Source organism: Callithrix jacchus, chromosome 7, assembly GCF_049354715.1.
Source record: "Callithrix jacchus isolate 240 chromosome 7, calJac240_pri, whole genome shotgun sequence".
Classification (NCBI taxonomy): domain Eukaryota; kingdom Metazoa; phylum Chordata; class Mammalia; order Primates; family Cebidae; genus Callithrix; species Callithrix jacchus.
This window is the reverse complement of record NC_133508.1, coordinates 16644006-16665316: the sequence shown is the minus strand read 5'-3', so window position 1 is coordinate 16665316 and position 21311 is coordinate 16644006. Positions and strand designations below refer to the sequence as shown.

Sequence of the window (21311 nt, the reverse complement as noted above, 5' to 3'; positions counted from 1 at the left end):
TACTTTATTACTAGAATTTAGAATGTGTAAAATGCAAGACAGAATAAATGTCTTTTTTGTTTTTATTGTGCAGTTGAATCTCAATGTGGAGTCACAGCTGTTGATCCAATATAAAAATAGCTGGACCCTACCTATAGCATCTAGTTTCATCTTCAGAAGATCCGTGGCTCCTTTGCTTGGTACTCCATTTAAACTCTCCTTTGAAGTTGGGGAGATGACTCTTACATCCCTTTTTTGCTCTCTTTTATGGTTGTGAAGGTACTCTGTGTGTGTGCAGAACCTCATCTTTGACCTCTCCTTTCATAAAGCAGTTTTCCCGTCAGGTATGAACACATGAAAACCCAGGACAGAACTGTTGATAGAAAGAAATTGAATTTAATGCTGAGGAGGAAAAAATTATTTAACTGTTGCTTTGTGAGCTGACAGTGTTCCTTCAGTAGGATCTGTTACTAGGTGTGTAGGGAGAATTATTTATACAGCACAAGCTGCTTTTATTACTCTGGTGTAACAGAAAGAACAATGGAGTTAACTGTTAGAGCTTTTTCTTTGAGGTGTTTAAAAATTGGACAGTTCTACTTTAACGATTCTCTGCATGTAATAAAACAGTGTTAAGGAAAAGAGGAAAGCGATGCTTCATAGGCTTTACTGTTACAAGAAAATTTACAGTTGTCATTTTGTGTTTTCATGCAGTTTAGTGACCCCGTCCATTTATTTATCTTAAGTAAGTTCTAGAGTTTGTGCATATATGGAGATTTCATGCTTTATCTAATGCAGAAAGGAAATAGTGAAAATGTGAATGTATTTGTTTTTGTAGTTTAAATCATAACTTATGAAATACTGAAAATGCTAATGTATTTTTTTTTAATTTTTTATTGCATTTTAGGTTTTGGGGTACATCTGCAGAACATGCAAGACAGTTGCATAGGTACACACATGGCAGTGTATTTTGCTTCCTTTCTCCCCTTCATCCACAATTGGCATTTCTCCCCAGGCTATCCCTCCCTAGCTCGCCCCACCGCTGGCCCTCACCTATTCCCCCCAATAGACCCCAGTGTTTAGTACTCCCCTTCCTGTGTCCATGTGTTCATTTTTCATCATCCGCCTATGAGTGAGAATATGCAGTATTTCATTTTCTGTTCTTGTGTCAGTTTGCTGAGAATGATGTTCTCCAGATTCATCCATGTCTCTACAAATGACACGAATTCATCATTTCTGATTGCTGCATAATATTCCATGGTGTATATGTGCCACATTTTCCCAGTCCAGTCTATCATCGATGGGCATTTGGGTTGGTTCCAGGTCTTTGCTATTGTAAACAGTGCTGCAATGAACATTCGTGTGCATGTGTCCTTATAGTAGAACGATTTATGGTCCTTTGGATATATACCCAGTAATGGGATTGCTGGGTCAAATGGAATTTCTATTTCTAAGGCCTTGAGGAATCGCCACACCGTCTTCCACAATGGTTGAACTAATTTGCACTCCCACCAGAAGTGTAAAAGTGTTCCTTTTTCTCCACAGCCTCTCCAGCATCTGTTGTCTCCAGATTTTTTAATGATCGCCATTCTAACTGGCGTGAGATGGTATCTCAATGTGGTTTTGATTTGCATCTCTCCCAGTGATGATGAGCATTTTTTCATATGATTGTTGGCCTCATAAATGTCTTCTTTTGTAAAGTGTCTGTTCATATCCTTTGCCCATTTTTGAATGGGCTTGTTTGTTTTTTTCCTGTAAATCTGTTTGAGTTCTTTGTAAATTCTGGATATCAGCCCTTTGTCAAATGGGTAAACTGCAAAAATGTTTTCCCATTCTGTTGGTTGCCGATTCACTCTAGTGACTGTTTCTTTTGCCGTGCAGAAGCGGTGCAGTTTGATTAGGTCCCATTTGTCTATTTTGGCTTTTGCTGCCAATGCTTTTGGTGTTTTGTTCATGAAGTCCTTGCCTACTACTATGTCCTGAATGGTTTTGCCTAGATTTTCTTCTAGGGTTTTTATGGTGCCAGGTCTTACGTTTAAGTCTTTAATCCATCTGGAGTTAATTTTAGTGTAAGGTGTCAGGAAGGGGTCCAGTTTCTGCTTTCTGCACATGGCTAGCCAGTTTTCCCAACACCATTTATTAAACAGGGAATCCTTTCCCCATTGCTTGTTTTTGTCAGGTTTATCAAAGATTGTATGGTTGCAGATATGTTGTGTTGCCTCCGATGCCTCTGTTTTGTTCCATTGGTCTATATCTCTGTTTTGGTGCCAGTACCATGCTGTTTTGATTACTGTAGCCTTGTAGTATAATTTGAAATCTGGTAGCGTGATGCCTCCCGCTGTGTTCTTTTTGCTTAGAATTGACTTGGCTATGCCGGCTCTCTTTTGGTTCCATATGAAGTTCATGGTGGTTTTTTCCAGTTCTGTGAAGAAAGTCAATGGTAGCTTGATGGGGATAGCATTGATTCTGTAAATTACTTTGGGCAGTGTAGCCATTTTCATGATATTGATTCTTCCTAATCATGAACATGGAATGTTTCTCCATTTGTTGGTGTCCTCTCTTATTTCGTTGAGCAGTGGTTTGTAGTTCTCCTTGAAGAGGTCCCTTGCGTTTTTTGTGAGTTGTATTCCAAGGTATTTTATTCTTTTTGTAGCAATTGTGAATGGCAGTTTGTTCTTGATTTGGCTTTCTTTAAGTCTGTTATTGGTGTAGAGGAATGCTTGCAATTTTTGCACATTGATTTTATATCCTGAGACTTTGCTGAAGTTGCTTATCAGTTTCAGGAGTTTTTGGGCTGAGGCAATAGGGTCTTCTAGGTATACTATCATGTCATCTGCAAATAGAGACAATTTGGCTTCCACCTTTCCTATTTGAATACCCTTTATTTCTTTTTCTTGCCTGATTGCTGTGGCTAGAACTTCCAGTACTATATTGAATAGGAGTGGTGACAGAGGGCATCCTTGTCTAGTGCTGGATTTCAAAGGGAATGCTTCCAGTTTTTGCCCATTGAGTATGATATTGGCTGTTGGTTTGTCGTAAATAGCTTTTATTACTTTGAGATACATTCCATCAATACCGAGTTTATTGAGGGTTTTTAGCATAAAGGGCTGTTGAATTTTGTCAAATGCCTTCTCTGCGTCAATTGAGATAATCATGTGGTTTTTGTTTTTGGTTCTGTTTATGTGGTGAATTACATTTATCGACATGCGTATGTTGAACCAGCCTTGCATCCCCGGGATGAATCCTAGTTGATCATGATGGATAAGTTTTTTGATTTGCTGTTGCAATCGGCTTGCCAATAGTTCATTTACATTTAGGGTTAATATTGTTATGTGTGAATTTGGTACTGCCATTTTGATGCTAGCTGGCTGTTTTGCCTGTTAGTTATTGTAGATTCTTCATTATGTTGATGCTCTTTAGCATTTAGTGTGATTTTGGAATGGCTGGTACTGGTTGTTCCTTTCTATGTATAGTGCCTCTTGCAGGAGCTCTTGTAAAGCAGGCCTGGTGGTGACAAAATCTCTGAGTACTTGCTTGTTCGCAAAGGATTTTATTTTATTTTTTCACTTATGAAGCTCAGTTTGGCTGCATATGAAATTCTGGGTTGAAAGTTCTTTTCTTTAAGGATGTTGAATATTGGCCCCCACTCTCTTCTGGCTTGTAGTGTTTCTGCTGAGAGATCTGCTGTGAGTCTGATGGGCTTCCCTTTGTGGGTGACCCGACCTTTCTCTCTGGCTGCCCTTAGTATTTTCTCTTTTATTTCAACCCTGGTGAATCTGACAATTATATGCCTTGGGGTTGCTCTTCTTGTGGAATATCTTTGTCATGTTCTCTGTATTTCCTGCATTTGAGTGTTGGCCTGCCTTGCTAGGTGGGGGAAATTTTCCTGGATAATATCCTGAAGAGTATTTTCCAGCTTGGATTCATTCTCTTCGTCACATTCTGGTACACCTATCAAACATAGGTTAGGTCTCTTCACATAGCCCCACATTTCTTGGAGACTTTGTTCATTCCTTTTTGCGCTTTTTTCTCTAATCTTGGTTTCTCATTTTATTTCATTGAGTTGATCTTCGACTTCTGATATTTTTTCTTCTGCTTGGTCAATTCGGCTGTTGAAACTTGTGCATGCTTCGTGAAGTTCTCGTATTGTGTTTTTCAGCTCCTTCAATTCATTCATATTCCTCTCTACTTAGGAATTCTTGTTATTATTTCCTCGAATCTTTTTTCAAATCTTTTTTCAAGGTTCTTAGTTTCTTTGCATTGATTTAAAACATGTTCTTTTAGCTCACAAAAGTTTCTCGTTATCCACCTTCTGAAGTCTAATTCCGTCATTTCATCACAGTCATTCTCCGTCCAGCTTTGTTCCCTTGCTGGTGAGGAGTTTTGGCCCTTTGTAGGAGGCGAGGTATTCTGGTTTCGGGTGTTTTCCTCCTTTTTGTGCTGGTTTCTTCCCATCTTTGTGGATTTATCCACCTGTCATCTGAGTAGTTGCTGACTTTTCGATTGGGTCTCTGAGTGGACACCCAGATTGTTGATGATGAAGTATTTCTGTTACTTGGTTTTCCTTCTACCAGTCTTGCCCCTCCACTGTACGACTGCTGAGGTCCACTCCAGGCCCTGCTCGTCTGGGGTGCACCTATAGCAGCTGCAGAACAGTGACGGATGCTACCAGTTTCTTTTTCTGCTATCTTTATCCCAGAATGATGCCTGCCAAATGTCAGTCTTCTGGATATAGAGGGGTCAGGGTGCTGCTTGAGGAGACAGTCTGTACTTTATAGGAGCTCAAATGCTGAGCTGTGAGCTCTGTTGTTCATTCAGGGCTGTTAGGCTGCTACGTTTAATTCTGCTGCAGCAGAACTCATTAAAAAAAAAAAACCCTTTTTTTCTCAGATGCTCTGTCTCAGGGGGTTGGGGCTTTATGAGTGTCCATTGCGCTGTCCTGCCCAGCTAGGAGGCAGTCTAGTCACTGTTTGCCTCCGAGGCTCTGCCCTGCTGGTGTGAGGTCCGCCCTGTTGCTGCAGGCTCTGCCCTGCTGCTGCGGTCTCCGCCCTGCTGCCACGGGCTACGCCCTGTGGCAGAGTCTCTCTGTTGTTGCGGGTTGCCTCGGCAATGGCAGGCTACGTCAGCAATGGGAGTGTAACTTCAGTAGGGGCGGATTGCCTCGGTAATGGCGGACGCCCCTCCCCCACCAAGCTGCACCGTCCTGGGTTCAGTTGTGCCCGCAGTGAAACTCTCCACCCAGAGCATTTGAAATCGCCGTTTTGTTTGTCCCACTGTGCTGGCCCAAACGCCGTTTCCCTGAAATCTCCTGGCCTGGCTCACTGTCCAAGTCCCATTCAATCAGATGGATATGCCAATCTGCCCTCTCAAGTCTCAGATTGCCGGTTCAACAGGGCACCCGGACCCCTGCGCTTTGTGCGGAGTGCTGTGGAGCGCCGCTGCGCTGTAGCACCAGCCACCGGCTGCACCAGCCGCCAGCTGCACCAGCCAAAACCACTGCGCTGGCGTCCCGCGTCTCTTTTATACCTGGGATTTTCCCCGTTCTGTGGGCAACAAAGATCCGTCTGGAAATGCAGCCCTGACTCACCCTCCACGCGTTCACCGAGAGCTTCATTCCTGGGTTGTTCTCACCATGCCATCTTGAGTCGGTCCTCTGTATTTGTTTTTGTACTTTAAATATCTTATGTAATTTTTAACACCTTTCTTCTAAAAGAAGAATAGCAACCTGAAGGATACTGAAGTTAATCTCTCTTATCTTAACTACTTGGAAGGTTTGAGTAGGCATCTGGAATCCTAACCATTCTCAATGATTTGAATTATTACAAATAAGCAAATTTTAAATCACAAACTTTCCTACCTGCTTAGCACGCTCTAGGGCTGTCCCCTGTCAGCAATCTAGGATTATGCCAATGACTTGTACCACCATAATACTAAAGCTTTTTAATTATTTTGACCGGAAATCTTTCAAAATATAAATGTTTTCACCTCCTTAGGCCAAGTGTACATCAATTACCCTTGCGTACTCCTTGCCCTATGCAGCTGTATTTGCATATCTGGTTTTTGTGATTTCCCTGAATTTTCTTTTTCTTTCAGTTATCACTTCTCAGTCATCGGTGATGTCATCCTGCTTCCTGGAAGAATTCTCTCTCTTCCTTTGAATTTCTTTTTTTCGTATAATAGTATCCAAATAATTATCTAAAGATAAAATATTGATGGAAGGTCCCAGAAGTATTTTGTTAGAAATAAAGCCTGGGAGTTTTAATTGTCAGTATCATTAAGCCCACACCCCTAGCTGTCTGTTCAGAATTGATAGAAAAAAAATTATAGGCAGTGAGTTAATAGCAGATGACAAAAAAGATCTTATACAATTAATATATGACCGTCACTAAGTCTTACTAAGTTTAATTTATTAATATATGAGCATCACTAAGGCTCACTTAGTTTAATTGAGGGATGCGGTTTGTGTGCATATGCACATGCTTTGCTTATGTTATCCTCTGCCCAGAATGTGCTCATCAAAAGTCTTGCTCAGCAAGATTGCTACCATTCCTATTGTGTCCGCTGATTCTCCTATTCTCTTCTTGTTCCTGTTCTTTCTTCCAACGTCCTATCTTCTTGTGGCAGTGATGTCCCACACTACCTACTGTCACACACATTCAGCATTGTGCTAAGTACTGTTGAAATGTAATAATAAATAGTAATAATTTACCGTGAACATTTACTGAACGTTTTCTGTGTTAGGCAGTATGCTACTTAATCATCTCAGGAGCATTCCTCACTTAATCCTCAAAGCACTCCTGAGTGTGCGTGCCATTTTCATCTACATGTTACGTCTGGGGCCAGTGAGAAAAATGACATCTCCAAAGTTAGATACTAGTGGGTACCGAGGCAGGTGTCAAACTCAAGTCTTCCAACTTCTGAGCTGTCCATTTAACTGTTTCCCTCCCTTAAGAAAATAACTTATTATGCTAGAGTGGAGTAGAGCCTGCAAGAGGGAAGAAGTAGGTGTAGAAGAGATTGTACTTGAATGAAAGGATGTGGTAACTTTGAGACCGATATGAAATGAAGGCTGTATAGATGTAGTGTTGTATGGGAAAGTTAATACTTATTTGGGGAATACTAATTGGTTGATTATAGCTAAACCATACTAGTTGTGCTAGTATTAAGATGAAAGCAAAGGCTGATGATAGGACCAGCTTGAATAATCAGATTTTTTTCCAAATCATCTTATCATATGAAAGTCTGTCTTGATGTGGAATGGTAAACATGAATACCCATGGCATGAATGTAAAGCAAATTCATGGAAGTAGAATTTGCTCAGTCAGCAATCAAAGCTTCTCTGTACAGCTATGATAAAACTTTAGATTATAAATGTGAGTACTGTGACTAATTTTTAATCAGGCAGACCTTGTTTAAAAGTGTAGAAAAGGAGGTACGATGGGTTGGGGGCCCTCACCTTTTGTTCATACTAATCCAAGCCTACCAAAATTAAATTATTGGTATTGAGTAGACTACAGTAATGTTCTTAGGTGTTCATTTTCATAGGAAACATATGAAGTCTGCATATGTGGAGATTCCTCCATGTGCAGTTTACATCGTTAAAGTCAGAGTTACCCGGTAGCATGAGGGAGGACACAAGAAGAAAATGTAAGCTATGAATAGGAAGATCAAATAGAGTACATGTGGCACAAGCAACATACAACCCCAGCCAGAATATTAGGTTTTAATTCCTTTTGCTAGCTTGCTGCAGTAACCAGCAATCCTGACATTTCAGTCCTGTACACAGTGGTATTCAAGAAGGTGGCCATGAGAACAGCCCATCCTGCGGGTAGGAGTATTTGACCACTGACATTGTTTAGATTTGCCTGTGTGTGGTGGTGATAAAAAGTAATTTGAGAATGTTTTAATGTCTTTAAAAACAGTGTATGCTCTATTTGCCTGTGCTGGAGCACACCACTGCCACCATACCCCTCTCCCCAACACAGAGCCCAAAGCTGACTGCCCTCGTAACTTCCATGATGGCTGCAGGTGTGCTCCATGTGTCTCCTTTAAGATCCGGCTGAAGGAGTTGCCTCTGTCTGGAATGTGCAGTTTTTATGAGAGGGAAAATAACAAGACTCCTGGCAAAAACAGATAGTGGCATTTAAAGCTTCTGCTAAAAGCTAGCATAATGTCCCTTCCAGTTGTATTTCTCTGGCTAAATCTGATGTCAGTGAGGCGAGGAAGTAGACCCCTTTCACAATGGGAGATAAAGTTTCCAACAGATGTGATCTACTCTTGTACCGTAATTGTTAAAATCATTAATGAGTGAGATGCTGACTCTCCAAATTATCATAACTGACCAACACACTTTAACAAATCCATCAGGCTTTCTTGAAGTTAGGTGATGTTCTTGGAGGTTCTTTGATTACTCATGACAGCAGATTGCTCTTGATAATGACGTATCCAGATTGGTGCCTCACAGCAGTGGGCCGCTGTGGACGTGACTTGGGGCTTACACATGATCTGGAAAATAATGGAAGAGTAAGAAAAAAAGACCACCGTCCTTCCTTTCAGATATTGGGATTAACTGACTTCTGTTAATCCTGCTGGCACTGATGACATTCTATGTTTTGAGATAATTGAATTAAAATCTATTTCCCAAATCATTTGTTCATAAATATAGTTAGTAAGCAAAGACTAAATGTGAAACATTATAAAGTAAAATTTTACTTAAAGCTTAAAGGTAAATCGTATACCATTTACCTTTTATCTATTAATTGGAGGGACTTTTAACACTATAAAGTGCTGTCTGCAAGCTCAACTGTCATTATATATGTGCAGTTATTCTTGAACTTAGGTGATGACACTCTTGGAGGTTCTTTGATTAATCATGACAGCAGATTGCTCTTCATAATGAAGTAAGTTTAATGAATAAACTTGAAAGACTTTTTCAGTAATGGACTACTTATCCCCAGCCAACCCACTGCACACAGGACAGGCCTTATATTTCAGTAGGTGTTTAGAAGGATGGCTAATGTTACAACATTTTAAAAGGTTTATAGTGAACAGTGAATAGTTACACTGATAATACAAAAAGAGCTATGTGAAAAGAGGTATCTGTTTCCTGATTGCAGGCTATTAGATAGTCCCATTAACAGCTTGGTCCACCAACCCCTATCCTCCACCCCCTGCCAAACACCTGCGATTAAGCTGAGTGAGGCTAGATAATTTTAAAAGCTATATTGTTTAACAATCCCTGTTAACCAGTAAATTGGTTGAATGTAAATTCCTTTGATAAAAGCATGTGATTATATCAGATGAATGTAAAGAACTGCTTTTACTATAGTAATTTCTATGGCAAATCAGAGCTTAAGTTGCTAACTAAAACAGTATGCAATAGTTGAGGATCTGATGTTTAGGATCTCTTTCTACTGAGGGTACCTGAAAGATTTCCACATACCGTACATGTGGAAATTTTCTCATAAGTAAAATAACTAGAGATGAAAAGAAAATGCAAGTATATCTGCTGACCTCGGAATCTCTTTATTTGATTATAATTCGTGGTTTTTTGGTGTGTGTGAGGAGTGTAGGATGAGTGTATATTTGTTAGAACTTCATCTTAAAAGATAATTTTCTTAGGATAATTTTAATAATATTCATGGATGTTTTTCTATCTTCTGTTAGACTGCGACCTTAAGCGCATAGACTGGGTCTTTCTCGGCCATCATCTAATAAGCCTTCCAAATGTTTAAAAAATTATGGTTTTGTGGGCAGATAGAGAAAATATACTGCATATGGAACCTAAAAGCTGTTGCTATATTAAGTTTTGGAAATGGAAACTGAGGGGTAGAATCCTTCTCTTCACATTTATATAGTTACTACATTCTTTGTAACTAAACAGTTATAATACCTCTCACTGAAATGTTTTCTCTTGATTATAAAACACTCTCGATTGAATGGAATTTTATACTTGTTCAAACTTGCTATGCAAATATGCAGTATATTGAATATTAAGTTTGCTACATGGATTATTCTATAGATCTTTATACAAGGAACCCTGTTCACAAGTGTTTAATTAAATTAGTAGAAATTAGTGCTGGAATTTGTAATTTTAATTAAAATTATAAAGTTAAAAGAACTACAACATGAAACACTTTAATGGAAATAGAAGGTGGTTTTGTAACTTTTTCTGATTACATCTCTAAACATTTAAACATTACATAAATTTAAACAAGGTTTATTTAACTAAAAGATCATTTTCTACGGTAATCCAAAAAGCATTGTAAACATTCAAAGCAAGCAAGCCAGTAATCACTTTAGAAGACTATGTACTGGTTTAGATTTGTGGAAGAAAACTTCTGGAATGTTTCCATTTGAATTTACTATAATCTCTTGGGTTTTTTCTCTTTTCATTTTCTTTTTTCATCCTCTAGTATAAACACATCTTTTTTAAGTGGTATGATTAAGAAGAGTTCATGCCAACGAAATTTACCAAATTAGCTATTACCAAAAGAGTTAACGTGATTTTTTTTTTTTCTTTTTTGGTTCAAGACACAGTTCGTTTTTATTAGTAATGACAGGTGGTATAGTTGGTGGTTTTGTTATTTGGAACCTAACCAGTACCACTTGGTTGTATGCTGGGAGTGAAAAAAAAAGTTTCTGTTTAGATAGCTAACAAATGGGTTTGTTATAATTTCCCCACATGCAGGATTTTGAGATACTTGTTTTACACTTAACTTCAACCAATAAGTTGCTTTAATTCCTGATACGATTTGGATCTTTGTCCCCACCCAGATCTCATCTCGCATTTTAAGGAGGGCGCTAATGGGAGGTGATTGGGTCATAGGGGCTGTTTCCCCCATGCTTTTCTTCTGATAGTGAGTTCTCAGGAGATCCAATTGTTTGTACTTGTCTGGTGCTTCCCCTGCACGCTCACTCTCCTGCTGCCTTGTGAAGAAGGTGCTTGCTTCGCCTTTGTCTTCCGTCACGATTGTAAGTTTCCTGAGTTCTCCTCAGACGTGCAGATCTGTGAGTCAGTTAAACCTTTTATTTATAAATCACCCAGTCTCAGGTAGTATCTTTCTGGCAGTTGAAAAGAAACTAATGCAATTCTTTTTTGAAAACTTAATTGACCCTTGAACAACACAGGAGTTGGGGTGCCAACCCCCTGCATGGTCAAAAATTCACATATAATTTTTGACTGCCTCAAAAAAAAAGTAACTACTGGTTGCCCGTGGTTGGCTGGAAACCTTACCATAACCAACAAAAGATTAACACATTTTGCATGTTATATATATTATATATATACTGTTATATATGTTATATACTATATTCTCACAGTAAAGTAAGCTGGAGAAAACAATATGTTAAAATTGTAATGAATGTCAGTTTGTATTCTGGCCCTGCTTCTACATTGTCTTCCTCATCATTAAGCACTGGTTCAATAGCATTCATGTCTATCAAGCTGTCTTCCGTTATTTCCTCTGATGTGGTATCTGATAGCTCTTGAATTTCTCCAAGATCTGTATCTTGAAACCTTATACCCCTGTACCCTGATTCGCTGTGTAAATCCTGTGAAGTCATTCTCAACATCTGGACATAGTCATCTCTTGCAGGAATATGTTTCAGGCTGGATGGATTAGTTTTTTCTGTAACAGTGATGACCTCTTCGGTGGTATAACCCTCCCAGACCTCCATGATGTTCTCACTGTTGGGGTTCTCTTCCATAGCAATAACCATCTTTTCTGCAGAGTACTAAGTGTAATTAACCTCAAAGGATCCTCATGACTTCCTAATCTGGAGGCTGAATTAGTTATGTTGCATTTGAGGGCAGTTAGACTACTTTGATGCCTTGGGTCGTCAGCTCATGGGGTTCTAGGTGGCCAGGGACATTGTCCAATATCAAAAGAACTTTAAAAGGCAGTCTCTTACTGGCAGGTTATTTCCTAACTTCAGGTACAGAGCTGATAGAACCAATCCAGAGAAAGCATTCTCTTCTAGGCTTGCTTTCTTAAACAACCAAAAGATTAGCAGCTGGTGTTATCTTTACCCTTCAAGGCATGGGTTTGGCAGTTCTATATATAAGGGCAGTCCTGATCATCACCCTGACCACATTTGCATAAAACAATGGTCTTTTCCTTCCAGTCTTAAATCTAGTGCTTGCTTCTTCCTTACATACAAATGTCCTTTATGGCATTTCTCCCCCCATAATAGAGCACCTTTGTCTGCATTAAAAACCTGTTCAGGCACATATTCTTTCTTCTCAAAGATTTTCTTAATGGTATCTGGGAACTTACCTGCTGCCTCTTCCTTAGCAGAAGCTGCTTCTCCTGTTACCTTGACATTTTTTAAGCCAAACCAGTTTCCAAAATTATCAAACCATCCTTTGCTGGCATTAAGTTCTCAACCTTTAGCTCCTTCACTTTTGTTTTTCTTTAACTTTTCGTGTTGCACTTTTTCTTGAATCATATGAGAGTCTAAAGGTATCCCCTTCCTATAGCAATCCTGCACTTACATACAAGTTGCATTTTTTGTACAAGAAGGAATTTGCAAAAAGCAGAAGGTTTGGATAGCTGCAGTGATGGCTTCATGAATTTCCTTTTCTTTCTTTAGTTCTTTATGCTTGATTCATTTATCTTCACATAGTGAGCAACCACAGTAGCAGACCTCAATTCATGGTGTATATCAAGCAATTCCACTTTTTCTTACATCCTGACTTTTGTTTCCTGGGCACTTCCATCATCACTAGTGGCACTTCATATGGGTCTCTTGGTTTTATTCAAGATGTACGGTGTCTCACTAAACATGGTGAAAAGTACGTGAGAACTGTGAAAGATACCTTTTCCTGTGATGTGGAACTCACTGGAGTGATGAGCTGTACATGCAGAGATGATTAGCACCACACTTGTGCTCTAAGCAGATACAACATGAGCTCACCACAATACCATCAGGAGATGGTGAAATTATCTAGTACAGTATGTATTAAGTTAATTTTATGCAGTTATGTTCTGATACTGCGTCTTTACATTTGTTTACGTCTCTTGACTGTGAATGGTGCCAGGTACAGTCTGTATGCCTATGTTTTTATACATTTTAATTTTTTATAATTTGTGGCAGTTCATGGTAGTAAATAATAAAATAGACTAGTATCTACCTATACTTGATGCATGCATGGCCTACTTAATTTTTGAAAATATTTCCAGGCTGCATAGTTCGTCGCAAATTTCCAAGAATATTTTTCAATATATTTATTGAAAAAGAATTCATGTATAAGTGGACCCATGCAGTTCAAAGCTGTGTTGTTCAAGGATAGCTGTACTCGCTTCTTAGTTCTTTGAAGGAATCTGCTTTCCTCAGTTTTCAGTATTTTCCCTGGCAGGTTCTCCAGCCCTACCTCCACGAAACACTAGTGTTCTATTTCTAATAGCTCATGAGAAGCCCACAGTTGGCAAACGGTGAGTATTTGTAGTCTGCCAAGTATTAAGATAAACATCCAAGTAGAACACATGGAGTTAACCATTACCTCCAAACTCTAAAAATTCAAAAATCAAATTCATTCTTCTGTCAAAGCTCATTTCCCTTCCTAAGTCTTCCTTTTCTGTCACAGTTCTCAGTTCTATTCAGCTTGTTCAGTTTCCCTGTGTGCTAGGAAGTTACATCTCCTTGCCTTTCATGATTGTTTCTTCTAGCAAGAATTCCCTGCTCTTTTCTATTTCTGATAATAGTCAAAATATGTTCTTTGTAAAACCTATGAAAGTGATTAAGATGTCTTTACTCTCCCCCACATATGTATATATCAAAAAGGTGGCATGTTTAAGATGTCTTTACTCTCCCCCGATACGTATATATCAAAAAGGTGGCATGTTTAAGATGTCTTTACTCTCCCCCCCCCCATATGTATATATCAAAAAGGTGGCATGTTTAATAAGTGTTAGGGCATTTGGAGGAAAAATATATAATATCTAAATCACAGGTCAGCAAACAGCCCTCAGGCCAAATGAAGCCACCAGCTGATTTGGTAAAGTTAGGTTTTATTGGAACATAGCCATGGCCATTTGTTTTGCTGCTAAAACCATGTGCCCTGCAAAACATAAAAATGTACTCCATGGCCCATTGCAGGACAATACTTGCCAAACCCTGCTCTAAATGAACATGTGTTAACTAGAGTATACCAGGACTTTTGCCTAAGTTTCAACTTCTTTTTCTATAGCAAGCGGGCTTGTATAGCCTATTTATAACCAGAGGCAAGAAAGAGATATGTGGTATATTTTTTATTAAGGTTTACTTTAATTTCTTTCTATATTAGCATAGTATTTTTTTAAAAAAACACTTGGAACTTAGAGATATGGCATCAGGTAGTTTGTTTTAAATATTTTACACTCCTGAACTTTGCAGTCCTTAATGCCAGAGAATCTGATGTAAACCTTCTATGGCTAAAAACTGGAATTTTACTTACTTCCAGCAACTATATAAACAGTGATAATTTCCCAAACTTCACTTTGTAGCAATATTGAAGTAATGCTTCAGTTATATTTCTACTACCTTTCCCCCCAAAAGATTTCATTTAACCCCAAAAAGCTAATCCGGTATTCCCTTTTCTTCTATTTAGATCATAGTTTTAATACTTAGAAATTCTAAGCGATACCTTAAAACTCATTTCAAAACTTTTCCTCAATCATTAGTTACCCCCCAAAAAAAGGTTGAGAATGGAACAGATGGTAAATAGTAAGAATGACTGTATCCTGATTTCGTGACCCTGTAAGTCCCCCTCGACATAAAATCTGAACTGTAACTGTGTACCTTCTTCTCAGCCAGAATTTCAGTTACAGTGTTCATCTACAGATGTCAACAGTCTTATGGAGAGAACTGAAAAAGAAAAATGTAGTGTTAGAAATAGTTAAGGGAGCGAAAGGTTTTACTAGAATAAATGTAGGCATCTGCAACTAAGGTTTGGGAGTGATCAAGGGAAATAAGGAATCAAAATAACCCACATGTCAGCAATTGCTCCCTAAATCTGAGAGCCAACACTGCAATCCTACCGTTGGCATAAAAGTTAATTGTAGAGCTAAGGCTGTATTGGCAATGTATGAGAAAAAGGAAAGGGGGTTAATAAATATTGTTCAGCTTAAATAAACCTAACTCAGGAATCTGGCAACATCTTCTAAAATTACAAGTGCATTCTCTCTTTGACCTGGCCATCCCACTCTGGTGACCTGTCATGCAAATACAACGGCACATTTATGAAATTACAGATTCAAGTTTGATTCAGCATTTTTTGTAACAGCAAAAGACTAGATAGAATTCAGTGGTCCAGCAATAAAGGACTAGATGAGAAACTCCAAAAGGCATTGCAAGTTAAGGCCGAGGAAAACATGTCTTGGGCACACACATTATCAGCAAAATAATGTTGGAAATGCACTGAAGGGTGAGACTAAGAAGTTTCTAGCAAGGGATGGCAAATGAGAGACAACTTGTACATTACACAAGTTTACAAGTGTTAAAAAATATCAGATCTTTTTTAAGTTACCTTACCTTTTATTGTAATACATGGAACAAATGTAAGGGCTTGGACAGGTTGTCTTGTTTTAATTCCCATTCCTGTGTTTTATAAATACGGTTTTCAGAAACTGAGTCCTCTTGGGTTAGTTAGAACTCCTTTGATTCTTAGTTTCTTAATTTGTGAACAGGGTAAAGTGATATATTAGAATAACAGTTAAGAAGTACGTTTCTTGCAAAAATTGTGTCCACAAAGGGAACAGCATTTTAGATTTTGACACTTGTACCCTGTGAAAAGAATTCAATGTAGGAGGAAGGGATACTTGGAAACCTGTTCTCTGATGAGGTTTGTCTGAGTGAACACCATTATAGGCAAAGACAATTATAGGTAAAAGCTAACCAGAGGTAAACAGGAGCCTACATTTTAGATTCATGTGTGCCAAGCAGAGTTTCATAGTAGCTTAGATATGTGGAGTAAATGTTTGTAAAGAATCAAAGATAACACTGAATTTTTGTGCTGAGAATTCTGACAAATGTTTTCTGTGATAAATTAGTCATGGTAGAGAATTTGTTTCATGAGGACAAGAAATTTCTGCCTCTAGGGTATTTCCTTTGAGTTCAGAAAAATTAAAATTCTGGACAGGTAGAACTTGATTGAGCTTTGACTAGGTCACTAAACTAAAATTCTAAACGCATTGCTGATTGTATCATTATTTACTATAACAAATCTCTGGATTTTTGAATATTTGAAAACTAGAGTGTATTTTTCTAGTAATTATGAATATAATATTAGACTTTTTTCCCATGTGTTTTAAGTATTTATATAAAGCTTCACATGTAATATTCACAGTTTTCTGTGCTTGAAATTTTACTGTGTTTTTTCAGATGTAAAATACATGGCGTGGAGAGTTTATGACCTATCTCATTACACACCTGTGATACAAATGTAACTTAGAGTCTTCTGACTGCAAATGTCATTATGTCTTCCTACCCTAGTATCCATTTCCTTTATCATGTCATGATATTGTAGCTGATTGACAACATGCTTTTTACCTTTTCAGGATATGGCTTTAGTTGCCCCTGAAACTCCTTCAGAACAAGCCAGAAGAGTTTTTCAAACCTATGACCCAGAAGGTAAAAGATTTTATTAACGTCAGCTCTGTGTTTTATGTCTTCATATATTTAAAATATATTGATACCTGCCTGATTTTATTTAAAAGATATATTGGATTATTTAATGAAATTTAAGTTGTGTTTCTTGAACATTTTAAAAGAAAAATAGTGAAAATGGGAACTAATGAAATAGCACACACACTGAAGTTATAGTTACTGTAGTCTTGACCTCTGGTTAATCTTGACCCCAAACAGGGAAAAAATGCCACCTTTTGAACAAACTCTTTGAAAAATAAGTCATTTTCTTCTTTACTTACCCAAACAAATACTAAATAAACAGATCTTCCAGGATAAAGACACAGAGGAAGATCATCTGAATCACTTTGCAGCTTGTGCTTAGCTATTCTACGACAAAGTGTAGTTTTTAGAAGTTCACATATATATCATTAAAATGTCCACTGAGTCACTGTCACTGGGGTCATTTTGATCACTTTTGTATCTATGTGCTTAGGTAACAGTTACGACTTTCTTATAGCTAACTCACTGACCTTTCAAGTATAACTTCGAAACTAATACCATACTTGTAAGTTCCCTTACAAAGTACCATGTAGAAATGGAAGTTGTTGGATCAGTGAAGTCCTCGTGGACACCTGAGTGGATTCACTTATCTTTATGAATACACTTTCTTCTATCTTGAAACTTTTTACACGTAGGGATCTGCTCTCTCCCTCTCTGAAAATCAAAGTCATGTAAATTCTAAGAATGTATCTTTTCTCTTACCGCTTACTAGCAGAAAACTTTAGTTACTTTTAGGTCTGTTTTCTTAGGTATCAGTCTTAGAACAACTGCTCCTATTTCTTAGAGGCACTATGAATATTAAATGAATAAGGGGGAAGCACCTTGCCCAGTGACACAAGCAGTTGTCCAAGGTAATAGTCATAATCTTATCCCAGTGTAACTACCATGGAACATTCCAAAACCAAACACATGGCTTTCGTGTAACCGTTTTGTGTTTTGTTTTGTTTTACTAGTGAAGATTTTAGAACCACAGTTGAAACTGTGAGTGAATGAGTTTCTGAGAAAAGAAACATACAAGGAGAGGATCAGAAAATCTTAGGAGATAATTAATACCTATTAAAGAATAAAGGCATGAAAAGATTGCCTTCACAGCAGACTTAGGCGCCCTAAACTTTCAAAGGCCGATGTCATAAGACTGGTTTAAAAAGTTTCATCAGTAATGCAAAGATACTGAAGCTAAGATTTTTAAAGTACCAGACAGTTCTCATAAACAGTAACTTCATTTGCTTTTTGTAATTACTAATGAAGTAGCAGGCCTATACTGTTTTCTTTTACATAGTACCCAAGAAAAGTAGAATTTCTCATATTACCAATACTAAAACATAATTTATAATCAGTGGTAATTTTTAAGAATTGAGAGATGCATATGAAAATAAAAGTTACCATGTTTCTACTAGACAAAGAAAATTATTAAATGATTTTAATCTACAGGAGTTATGTGTGACAGCTTATCAGGACTGTAAATGAATTATTAAAGCAAGCAGAATTTATTCAGATAGCTTGGAAAATAATGTCTCTGTACATGACTTAGGAAGAAGATAAAGTCCACTTTTCATCTAAAGATCGCTGTTCATGATTTAGCTATGTATAGTCAACTCTAGGAAGTAGAAGGATTAAAAGTATATTAATAGTTCCATTTTAGTCTTTTCAATCACTTACAAACTAATCTGCTAACTTTCTTACCCCAAATGGTATGCTTTTGTTTAGAGGTAAACAAATCACACCTTCTCAGAACACTTAGTATACAAAAAGTTCTTACAAGCATTTGGATAGTTACAGTTTTTATTTAGCAGAGGCAGGTATGGGTACAGTTATCATTTGTCACTCTCCTCAAACTGCTCGTAAAATAACTGGCCTAGGACGCTGAACGTACCCAGGAGTATTTTGATATCTTTCTCTCACTCTTAGCTCCCACTCCTGGTGGCTAAACCCAGGTATCTGACAGGTAGATGGATTTGCAGTCGCGCTGTTAACACTGTGCTGTGGGTCTCTTCTGAATTAAATAGGCGTGTACAGGCTAATCTCCATTTTAGCACTGCCTCTATAAGACCCATCTTCCGTAGTCTAAGCAGGTGATTTAGTACCAATCATTTGGAACACAAACCTGGTTTGTATGTGGGGATCTGTCTAAAAATAATGTGTGGCATTTGCATGGAATGTTACAATTTATAAAGTACTTTACTTCTGTGGCCTCATTAAAACTTTGCCACAAACCTAGGACATAGGCAGCGATCATCATCATTGTTTTTGTTTCTTTAGAGACAGCCTTATGATGGTTTGAGTCACTTCTCCAGAGCCACATACCTAAATGTGAGAACCAAGACTAGATTTTAAATAATTCAGCAATCTTTCCCTTTCTCTCTACTACCAATATCTTCCTGAAAGGCTAAAGTCATAAAGAGGTACTTTGTAACCTTACTAAATTTAAGTTTCCTTTGAGCTTCTATTCTTAATGTAATGGAGTAAGGATTTGATATTGATTCTCATTTCTAGTTGAGCAATTTCTGCCCATTTCAGAATCTTAAGGATCTTAGGAGCCCAATATTTATTTTGATGTCAAGCATATTTATAAAACAAGGTCAAAAATATAGTTTTAGAAGTGTTAATTTCTCATTTGGAATACTAGAAAAATTGTAGTTCGTGCAGGACCTTGATGTATCACTTCTAGTTAATTGGCTCAGTTTAATGACCAATCTCAAATTCAGAAAGACTAGCATATGTACACAGCTTAAAGAGAATCAGGAAACAGGCCTATTCAAAGTGTTCCGCATGAGCTTCAGAGAAAGTCCACAGTGTGTTTGTGTATCTTTTTTGTGAGAAAAAGTGTTTGGATATGTGCTTTGTAAGAGATAAAGATATATTAATATAATCAAAAATACTGGACAACAGGAATTCTCTAGTGCCTCTGGATACTGGAAAAATGGCTCTGTCTCTGTTACTCCTCACTAGCTGTGAGATGTTGGACAAGTTCCTACCTCAGTTATTCATTTGTAAAATGGACTTAATAGTAACTACTTTACATGATTAGTCAGTTCTCAGAACGTTAACCATGGTGTTTTTTTTTTTTTTTAAAAATATGTGGCACAGGGCTTATTCCACAATCTCCAAAGATATCAGGGTCTATATAGGTAGTAATTATTTGAAATGCTAATCACAGGTTTTCATATTATACATAATGGGTTTGTTTTCTTCTTTCTCCTTTATCCCCATCCCCGTATAATTACATGTCAAGAAGCAACACCATTTTGGCGCAAGGGATACATGTTTGATTTTAAAAGATTCCTTTATTTATTTATTTATTTTTGAGATGGAGTTTCGCTCTTGTTACCCAGGCTGGAGTGCAATGGTGTGATCTCAGCTCACTGCAATCTCCACCTCCTGGGTTCAGGCAATTCTCCTGCCTCAGCCTCCCGAGTAGCTGGGACTACAGGCACGCACCACCATGCCCAGCTAATTTTTTGAATTTTTAGTAGAGATGGGGTTTCACCATGTTGACCAGGATGGTCTCTATCTCTTGACTTCGTGATCCACCTGCCTCAGCACTCAAATATGATGCTGTTTAAGTTTCTAAAGTATGTTGAGAGCCATCTTTTGTCTGATTTCAGTGTGCATTTTTTTAATCTTTAAGAATAATTGGACTGTTGTCCAATTATTGACTTCCTCTAGAATTGTGTTGTCTTCTGTTCCTTTTAAATAAATGCTCATCCCTGTACCCTCCCTGCATTCCTGTCACTGTCATCACTGTTTGTCTGGCAGCCCCAGCTAAGAGTTTTCTGTATACTGCTACCATGTCTTCTAAGTTTGCCATCACATAATAGAAGTGAATTTGCAGTACAGGCTATCACTGAGCTACTTATTTCTGATCTTGTAGGTGTAAGTTGCAAAGCTGGTTTGGATTGAACTGTGGTGCTTGGATGGTTGGAGCACTTTGCTTAAAGTCAGGTTGAACTTGGATAATTAAAGGTAACAAATGTTATCGAACAGCTGTGAGTCAAGCACTGTGGTAGGCCCTGGAGATCTGGACTCCCTGCCCTCTAGGAGCTCATGACTCACTGGGGAGCAAGGTGGGCCAACCAGAAGTAATGGCAAAGGGACCTGGAAAAGCTCAGCTCTGGTGCCTGTCTGGCTTTGCCTCAGGGAAAAGGTCACTTGCTTGTTTCAATAAGAGTATTTAAATTTTAGATCTATATTATTAAGGCTTTATTGGTATATTGCTACACAAATATAATGCAATGTTTATTTAAAATAAAATCATTAGTATTTGACTAAAGTGACATTAAATTCTGCTTAATTTTTTAATTCCCCACAGTGAATGGAAAATGTCACAGGCTCCACAGACTCCTTAGAAGCTGTTGCAAAAATCTGAGAAATCTTTTTCCAGCCTCTCTGTTAATTTTGAGTTTGTTATATTTGCCTTTTCCTACAGTGTTTACTTTAGCTAATATCTCTGTTAAAATGGAGACCTGCTGAGCTCTCCTGTTTGTTTCTTAATCTTTGAGAACAGAAATCATGATTGTTAAATATTTCCTTTGAAAGCTCAATTCAGGTTTCCTCGGTTATGAAACAGTTATCCAGGAAATTACGTGCCTGACTCACTTTCACTCTCCTTATCAGCACTCTTTTGCATCAAGTGATTCTTCCCCACAACCTCTGAGGATCTGACACTT

The 21311-nt window shown here is 38.0% G+C and overlaps 1 protein-coding gene across 7 annotated transcripts in view; it reads left to right on the top strand.

The window, feature by feature from the left end:
* Nucleotides 1-21311, top strand: part of MINDY3 (MINDY lysine 48 deubiquitinase 3) — an 87953-nt gene that overhangs the window by 54671 nt on the left and 11971 nt on the right. For all 7 annotated transcript variants that reach the window (XM_078329532.1, XM_017974079.4, XM_035306855.3 and 4 more), the window contains one exon: nt 16515-16587. In XM_078329532.1, the coding sequence (XP_078185658.1) occupies nt 16515-16587 (73 nt within the window). The remainder of the gene's footprint in view (nt 1-16514; nt 16588-21311) is intronic.